The sequence below is a fragment of the Trichomycterus rosablanca genome, chromosome 12, assembly GCF_030014385.1.
Source record: "Trichomycterus rosablanca isolate fTriRos1 chromosome 12, fTriRos1.hap1, whole genome shotgun sequence".
NCBI lineage: Eukaryota > Metazoa > Chordata > Actinopteri > Siluriformes > Trichomycteridae > Trichomycterus > Trichomycterus rosablanca.
The window spans coordinates 11,006,371-11,015,404 of record NC_085999.1 but is presented as its reverse complement, the minus strand read 5'-3'; the positions used below and the strand labels follow the sequence as shown (position 1 = coordinate 11,015,404).

Below are 9,034 nucleotides of genomic sequence, written 5' to 3'. Positions count from 1 at the left end.
GTTGGCGGCCAAATGATCAAGTATTGCAAAGGAATATCTTTGAAATTCTTCCTCATAATGTTAAGGTTGCTATATTTTGGTTTTTTCACTTGTCAGGGAAAATTAAGAGAGAAAAAAGCTTATTATTATCATGCGGGTCTTCGTGATGTAATTCTACATGGTAAATGAGTGAGTAAACACATAAAAAGGTATTAGTTTTTGAGCCACCCCTGTGTGAGCAATGGTCTCAGTCTGGCCACCCCTATGAATCTGGCAACCTTATGATTACTAGTCCAATATTTTAACCACTGAGCTACCACTGCTCTATAATAAAGTTGTCTATGTACATTTCTATTTTATATATAAATAATTTTTGCAGTAGACCAGAGCTGTTCCTTAATGTCACTGTACATTCCTCAGTACTGTTCTTGTCCGGTGAGGAATTTCCAGAGGGCGGTGCGCTGTTAGCTTTCAGGAAGTGCTAGCATTAGCACGGCTACATATACTTTCACTTTTCCAGTTTCATGTAAAGCTGTGGGACAGTCACTCTGGACAGAAATGCTTGCGGGACAAAACAACCTTCAAACAGTGGAGCCGCTGTGTGATATAGTTGAGTGTTTTCTACGGTAAAAGCGGTGAAAATGGCTGAGGTGATTCTAGCGGACCTGGTTCATCCTTACTGCTCTCAAAACAGCCGGTGTCTGGAGGAGCGCGTGAGGAAACTACTCAGCGTGATCAGCGTGGGCACGAGCGAGCCTGTTTACACGATCGTCCAGCAGCACGCGCACTGCGCTCAGGAGCTCGATGAATCGACACTCGTGCAGAAGTGTGCAGAACTGAAGACAAGGCTCAAGTTTTTCTCGAATAACAGCTTAGTAGCAGTGCTGTACTCGTTTAAACAAGCCGCGGATGAACTGGGTGTTAGTTCTATACATGTGATGACTTGTAAATCTCGGCTTGCTGAGCTGCAGATGTGTCAAAAGCAGCTTTTTACTCAGACCTACAGTTTCACCTACAGTACAGTGTTGGACTGCACAGCCTGTCCTACCACACAGCTTACCTCCACGTATACTACACTCGAATATCTTAAAGAGCAGATCAGCAGCTTCCTACAGCACCTACCAGCGCTTCGTGGAGATATTACTATCCTAAAGTCTCCATTCATCTCAGGTGCATTACAAAGATCTCTTTACACTTACTAATGAATGTGCTTTGTTTATTATATGGCTAAGTTTGCATTTACATTTACATTTTCAGCATTTAGCAGACACTCTTATCCAGAGCAACTTACAGAAGTGGTTCCATAGTAAACATTTCATTACTCTAGATTAAGTAAAACAACAGTCCAAGAACACAAATCTGCTAAAACCTGTTAGAACCAATTTTTGGGGTTTTAATTGTTTTTTAAAGACAGCGAGAGACTCAGATGTTCGGACAGACAGAGGAAGTTTGTTCCGCCACTCGGGTGCCAGAACAGAGAACAGCCTTGATGCTTGTCTTCCTCTAGTCCTGGGTGGAGGATCAAGTCGAGCAAGACTAGTCGCTCAGAAGTTGGGGTGTTACAGCCACGTTTATTACGTAAAATAAATGACACGCTTCCAATTGTGGCTACTGCTTGAGGAAAGCTTTTTTGTTCCATGATTGTGCTAATGAAGTGATATCTATAAAGTATAAACACAACCTGCAGGGAGCCATAAACTCTTAAACTGATTGTAAGTTAGACCTTCTCATCCAGTATCAGTGCTTTACCTTACAGATCCTTTTTTGAGTAAATGGACACAAATGTCCACAGACACACTTAAAAATGTTATGGAAAGCCTTCTCAGAACAGTGGAAGTTGTTATAGCTGCAAATGGGTGATTAACTCTGACTAGGATGTTCAAGAAGCTTATGGTCAGGTGTCCAGATACTTGAATCTGTGTGCACAGAGAAGGCACTGGCTATAATCATAATAAATCATAATTAAGTTAAGTGTCATTATAAAACTTAAATTACAGAAATAATTTCAGCATGCCCTTCCCAAAGAAATAAAAAAAACATTATATATATATATATATATGTTATTTGCAAGTGTATGCAAACCTGTAAGCGGTATAAATGTAAATGCAGCATAACGAATATGCAGTAAAGAGCTATTTCTGAGTTTTTTTAATGTTCTTCCATTTTTCCCCAGATTTCTTTGTCCATGGTTTTACCACAAGAACTGGAGGCATTTCCTACAACAGCACTCTGAGCTCTTTAAACCTGTTCAGCAGTTCTCGCCGCAGAGACTCGTGTGCTGAAGTGGCAGAGAACCTGCGCCGCCTCAGTGTACATGCAGGCTTTCAGCCTAGCCAGTTCCACCTTGTCAAGGTAGACCTACCTACTAATACTTTTCTGAGCTCACTTAATTATAAATGGAATGATTATATAAGCATCTACTGACACCTCTGAGTTCTTGTGGACACATTTTACGTGACTCTATTTTTCTTTCTGTTGCCACACCATATTTTTTATTCTAATGTAAGCTGTGACAGGTGTTATGGTATAAAGCCAGGGTCTGTGTGAGTACTGTAAACGTATGTAGTACTAAATTAAAGTTTTTAGTACTATAGTACAGACTACACCTGCCACAGCTTACATTAGAATGAATTACATTAAAAAATATGGTGTGGCAACAGAAGGAAAATTGAGTGACGTAAAATGTGTCCACGTTAATAGTTAATGGTTAATAGTTCACGATGTTTGCGATATATTCTACATGTTTTGATTCTATAAGTATTCTTACAGACCTGCAGTTAAGCTTTTAAAAATATGAAAATGCAGCAAGTTTTGTTTCTTCTTTGATCTTTAGTCAAATTATCAAGTATTTTATTGATCTAAAATGAGAAATTCTGTTTTCTTTCAGGTCAACCACGCCAGTGATGTGTGGGTAATGAATAAGCCTGAACCTGAGAGCTACGATGCCATTGTAACAAATCAAGCAGGTGTGATTATAGCAGCACCGGGAGCTGACTGCATGCCTCTGCTATTCGCTGACCCTGTGAAAAAGGTCATTGGAGTAGCTCATGCAGGTGACTCACCTTATATTCAACTCTTACTTTCACATCTCTATCTGACAGTAAACAGCAGTTTCCATTCCTGTGAGTGATATAAATATGAAATAATTTCAGTTCTGCTTATTGTGAGTTTACCATAAAGGCTAAAAGCATATGAAAAATAATGGGTTAATTCAGTATTCAATACCCTCTTCGTTCTTTGAAAGATTTAATTGTTCCAGAGACTTTCTGGAAAAGACAGGACCAGAGTGCCAGTCAGGGTGTTAATGTTACAAATTGTACAAAGGTTGTTACCCTACAGCTTGAGCTATGTGTGTGTTGGTATGTGGACACCTGACTATGAACATCTGGTTCTAGTGTGTTGCCTCCCTTAAAATCACTTCCAAAAGACAATGTGTGTTTATTTAGAGCAGGGGTATTCAACTAAAATTTAAAGAGGTCCAGTTAGAGAAAATTTCTTGAAGCAAAGGTCCGGAATGTTTATTTATATATAACATATATACAGTGTATCACAAAAGTGAGTACACCCCTCACATTTCTGCAGATATTTAAGTATATCTTTTCATGGGACAACATTGACAAAATGACACTTTGACACAATGAAAAGTAGTCTGTGTGCAGCTTATATAACAGTGTAAATTTATTCTTCCCTCAAAATAACTCAATATACAGCCATTAATGTCTAAACCACCGGCAACAAAAGTGAGTACACCCCTTAGTGAAAGTTCCTGAAGTGTCAATATTTTGTGTGGCCACCATTATTTCCCAGAACTGCCTTAACTCTCCTGGGCATGGAGTTTACCAGAGCTTCACAGGTTGCCACTGGAATGCTTTTCCACTCCTCCATGACGACATCACGGAGCTGGCGGATATTTGAGACTTTGCGCTCCTCCACCTTCCGCTTGAGGATGCCCCAAAGATGTTCTATTGGGTTTAGGTCTGGAGACATGCTTGGCCAGTCCATCACCTTTACCCTCAGCCTCTTCAATAAAGCAGTGGTCGTCTTAGAGGTGTGTTTGGGGTCATTATCATGCTGGAACACTGCCCTGCGACCCAGTTTCCGGAGGGAGGGGATCATGCTCTGCTTCAGTATTTCACAGTACATATTGGAGTTCATGTGTCCCTCAATGAAATGTAACTCCCCAACACCTGCTGCACTCATGCAGCCCCAGACCATGGCATTCCCACCACCATGCTTGACTGTAGGCATGACACACTTATCTTTGTACTCCTCACCTGATTGCTGCCACACATGCTTGAGACCATCTGAACCAAACAAATTAATCTTGGTCTCATCAGACCATAGGACATGGTTCCAGTAATCCATGTCCTTTGTTGACATGTCTTCAGCAAACTGTTTGCGGGCTTTCTTGTGTAGAGACTTCAGAAGAAGCTTCCTTCTGGGGTGACAGCCATGCAGACCAATTTGATGTAGTGTGCGGCGTATGGTCTGAGCACTGACAGGCTGACCCCCCACCTTTTCAATCTCTGCAGCAATGCTGACAGCACTCCTGCGCCTATCTTTCAAAGACAGCAGTTGGATGTGACGCTGAGCACGTGCACTCAGCTTCTTTGGACGACCAACGCGAGCTCTGTTCTGAGTGGACCCTGCTCTTTTAAAACGCTGGATGATCTTGGCCACTGTGCTGCAGCTCAGTTTCAGGGTGTTGGCAATCTTCTTGTAGCCTTGGCCATCTTCATGTAGCGCAACAATTCGTCTTTTAAGATCCTCAGAGAGTTCTTTGCCATGAGGTGCCATGTTGGAACTTTCAGTGACCAGTATGAGAAAGTGTGAGAGCTGTACTACTAAATTGAACACACCTGCTCCCTATGCACACCTGAGACCTAGTAACACTAACAAATCACATGACATTTTGGAGGGAAAATGACAAGCAGTGCTCAATTTGGACATTTAGGGGTGTAGTCTCTTAGGGGTGTACTCACTTTTGTTGCCGGTGGTTTAGACATTAATGGCTGTATATTGAGTTATTTTGAGGGAAGAATAAATTTACACTGTTATATAAGCTGCACACAGACTACTTTTCATTGTGTCAAAGTGTCATTTTGTCAGTGTTGTCCCATGAAAAGATATACTTAAATATCTGCAGAAATGTGAGGGGTGTACTCACTTTTGTGATACACTGTATATATATATATATATATATATATATATATATATATATATATATATATATATATATATACAGTATATACATATATATATACTGTATATATATAACATATACAGTACAGGCCAAAAGTTTGGACACACCTTCTCATTCAATGCGTTTTCTGTATTTTCATGACTATTTACATTGTAGATTCTCACTGAAGGCATCAAAACTATGAATGAACACATGTGGAGTTATGTACTTAACAAAAAAAGGTGAAATAACTGAAAACCACCGTCTTTCCACATGTAACTCGCCTCTAACTCTCTCATCTGTCTGCACTGTAGAGTCGCAGTGTTTACCGGCTGGAATGCACAGACTTGATTGGCTGAGTGGTGTCACGTGATTGGTCTGTGCACTTTCTTATCCGCTAAACCGCTACCGTAAAGACTACAAAAGCTGCGCCGGTTTAAATAGAAGCGCTCCGTCAGGTTTCAAATAATAACTTTCTGTTTTGGCTGTAGGTCCGGGTCCGTATGGGACAGCTTCTGGGTCTGGATCCGGACCGCGGTCCGCCTGTTAGTGACCTCTGATTTAGAGCATTAGTTTGGTCAGGCACAGATGTTAGACAAAAAGGCCTGGCTTAAAGTCAATGCTCCAAATTATCCTAAAGGTGTATATTAACATTTAGGATACGCTTGCTGCCAAACTTGTTAACCATGTGTTTGTGGACCAATCACTGTACACAGGAACACACTAATGCTGGATCAGATAAAGGCCTTACCCAAACTGTTGCCACAAAGTTAGCATAACTAGAATAGAATAACTACGGTTTATGAGGATGGACACGGCTGAAACTTCTCCCAACTCTTAATTGACTTCCTATAAATTGTACCCATTATTCCCTTCTTCTCTTCTTGGTGGATCCTCACACCCATTTTCTCCCTATTCTCTTAACAGATCTTCACGTTCTTGTTTTCCTAAATAAAAAAGGGGGGTGATTCTGCCCCGCACAAATAGGGAGCCACTCTGAACTTTAGCATCCCCCCTCCTTTTCCCTTACCCCTTACTGTCTCATAATTACTCTTCATCCACTATAGCTGAAAGCATGGCCCGTACTCCTAAATAATTTTATACACCTGTTACCAGTAGTTATGGCTAAAAGGGGTTTCAACAGACTTTGGCCATATAGCGTAGGTTTGTATATAATGTATTGGATTAAGTGAAGATTGATGGGTACATTTTAATACTTTCTGAATCTACTGTATGTTTTAAGCTGTCTGTACACATGGTATTGCTTTCTGTAAATAAGCACAGTTATTGGGAACTCGATACTCTGTTAAAATGCTGGTAAAAACCTCACACTTAACTGTCTTAACTGTGATGCTTATTTTGTATTTGTTGCCTCTCCTTTTACAGGCTGGAAGGGTACCCTGATGGGAGTTGCTATGGCAACAGTAAATGCCATGATGCAGGAGTTTGGCAGTGAGTTTGCTAGCGTGGTAGCTGTCATAGGCCCTTCTGTTGGTTCCTGCTGTTTCACTTTGGAACAAGATTCAGCCAGAAAGTTCCAAGCCATCCACCCAGACTGTGTAAGGAACCCAGGGTCACCCACGCCTTATGTTGATATCAGGCTTGCCACCAGGTAAAAGAAAAAAATCTCGTCAGTTGTCTGTAGCCTAGCAGTAATTCATATTTAATTTATTAGCAATGGAACGTCATATGATTTACCTACTGCTGTTTGTTACATAACTGATGACATTTAGCTTTAATGACTCATTTGTTTAACATTTTCTATCAAAAAGGGAGAGACGAGTTGTGTATAAAGCTAACAATGCTATGTGAACTATAAAAATTTAACTGTTGCAATGGACTGTGTAAATGTAAAGCCTTTGTTTAGTTTAATAATTGTTTCATTCCTCACACTCATGTGATTAGGATACTCTTGGAGAGAGGCGGGATCCTTCCGGAGCACATTCAGGATAACACAGTGACAGACAGCCCCAACATCACCCTCTGCACTTCCTGCCACCCTGACCTTTTCTTTTCTCATGTTAGAGATGGCATCAACTTTGGCACTCAGATCGGCTTCCTGGGGATTAAAGAACCACATGAATTAAAACAATCAGATCATTAGAATTTTAATTGTGCTACACAGTTTGAATAGTTTGATTAACTATCAAACAGAAAGCATTTACTATATACAGTGGATATAAAAAGTTTAAACTCTTGTTAAAATGCCAGACCAAGATAAATCATTTCAGATTTATTTCCACCTTAAATGTGACCTATATATTTGCACTTGGATTGAAAAACAAACTGAAATTATTCAGAGAGGAACAATTAAAAAAATAATACAGATTAATACTAAATAAAAACTAGAGATGTGCATTTCCTGCAGAAAATGCGAGTGTGATTGCGGTGCAGCAGTAGGAAACGCTGCTCACTGTAATCTCACATGAACATTAAAATGTAATTGTGATATAATGACGATAAACAAAACCACCGTTTATATAAAGCAGCAACATCTCTATTGTTACTCACATTACCTCAATGATGTATCACTGCATTACCATACTGATACAGTCACTCAGCATCTCCTCTGCAGAGGCCGTGTACATACCATGTATATGTAAAAACTTCTGTATGTTCAAAAGCACAGCTGATAATTGTTTATTTAAGCAATAGAACACGAGATGCTATTGCTTTTATACAACAGTTTTTACAAAATAAAGAAAGAAAATAAATCAAAGAAGCCCTGAATTTCATAATAAATTTGCTTTAATATTGACAATACCTTCCGCCAAAAAGTAGTTCCACAACAAATATGAAGTTTAACACTACAAAGCAGACATCCCAAGTTGCAAAAACTCATTTCAGGGAGGTAAGAAGAACAAGAAGAAGAAGGCAAGAACCTCCGAAGGGAAAAAAAGAAATAAAAAAACCTCTCGCACACACCAAAGGATATAGGTGAAAACAGAACTACTAGGAGCTGCTAACAGGGCTTAACTAACTGTTCGCGTTACAAACACATTAATGTTCCCTACATAGTGCACTAGATTGTGTATCAGATCACGGATATATGTTCCCTACATAGTGCACTAGATAGTGAATTAGACAATTGATTTATGTTCCCTACACGGTGCACTGGATTGTGTATCAGATAACGGATTTAAAACGTGACCGGGAAAAAAAAGTCTGTGTCGCCTGCGTGCGCTTTTGTGTGCATGAAGCTTGTCGTTACTGGCAACGCGTCAGCGGAGTAATACCATTGTGGTGTGAAAAGACCGTGCTGTTGTCACGAATATCAGCACGGCTAGAACGCTTCTCAACCAATCAGATTGTAAGGTCGGAACTAACTGTTGTATAATAAAGCAATAAGCCACGAGAGGCCATGCGTTACTGTGATTTTCCCCGTGATAAAATCATAGCAGTAACGCACGGTCTCGAGTGGCTTATTGCTTTTATAAAACGGTGGTCAACATAAAATATAATAAAATACAACGGTGTTTAATCATAAATGTATTTATTGTGTATAAACTTACAATAAAGCATTCTTCCGCGACGCAATGTAGTTCGAGTAACAGTGTTGCTAGGCAACATGAGGGCGAAAATAACATTAACTTTTTCTTTTCAGTGGCGTATTAATATGGAATGATGTGAGGTGGTCATAGGTGTGAGTTTATCGGGGATTTTACAACGGCTTCGAACGCGGCTCAGCCAATCAGATTTTAGGACCGGAACTATCCGTTTTAAAATAAAGCAATAGAACACGAGAGGCCGTGCGTTACTGCGATTTTATCACGGGGATGACGTTTTTAGCTAACTAAAACTTCTTTCCCCGTGCTAAAATCATAGCAGTAACGCATGGTCTCGAGTGGCTCAGCGGCTCAGCCAATCAGATTT

The 9,034-nt window shown here is 40.1% G+C and overlaps 1 protein-coding gene across 1 annotated transcript; it reads left to right on the top strand.

Annotated features, from left to right (window-relative positions):
- Window positions 1-527: 527 nt before the first annotated feature.
- lacc1 (laccase (multicopper oxidoreductase) domain containing 1) lies at window positions 528-7,862 on the top strand. Its single transcript, XM_063005894.1, has 5 exons — window positions 528-1,149; window positions 2,153-2,331; window positions 2,867-3,032; window positions 6,548-6,773; window positions 7,067-7,862. Exons 1-5 carry the CDS (start codon window positions 621-623, stop codon window positions 7,263-7,265), a joined length of 1,299 nt encoding a protein of 432 aa, XP_062861964.1. The 5' UTR covers window positions 528-620; the 3' UTR covers window positions 7,266-7,862.
- The last annotated feature ends 1,172 nt before the right edge of the window (window positions 7,863-9,034 follow it).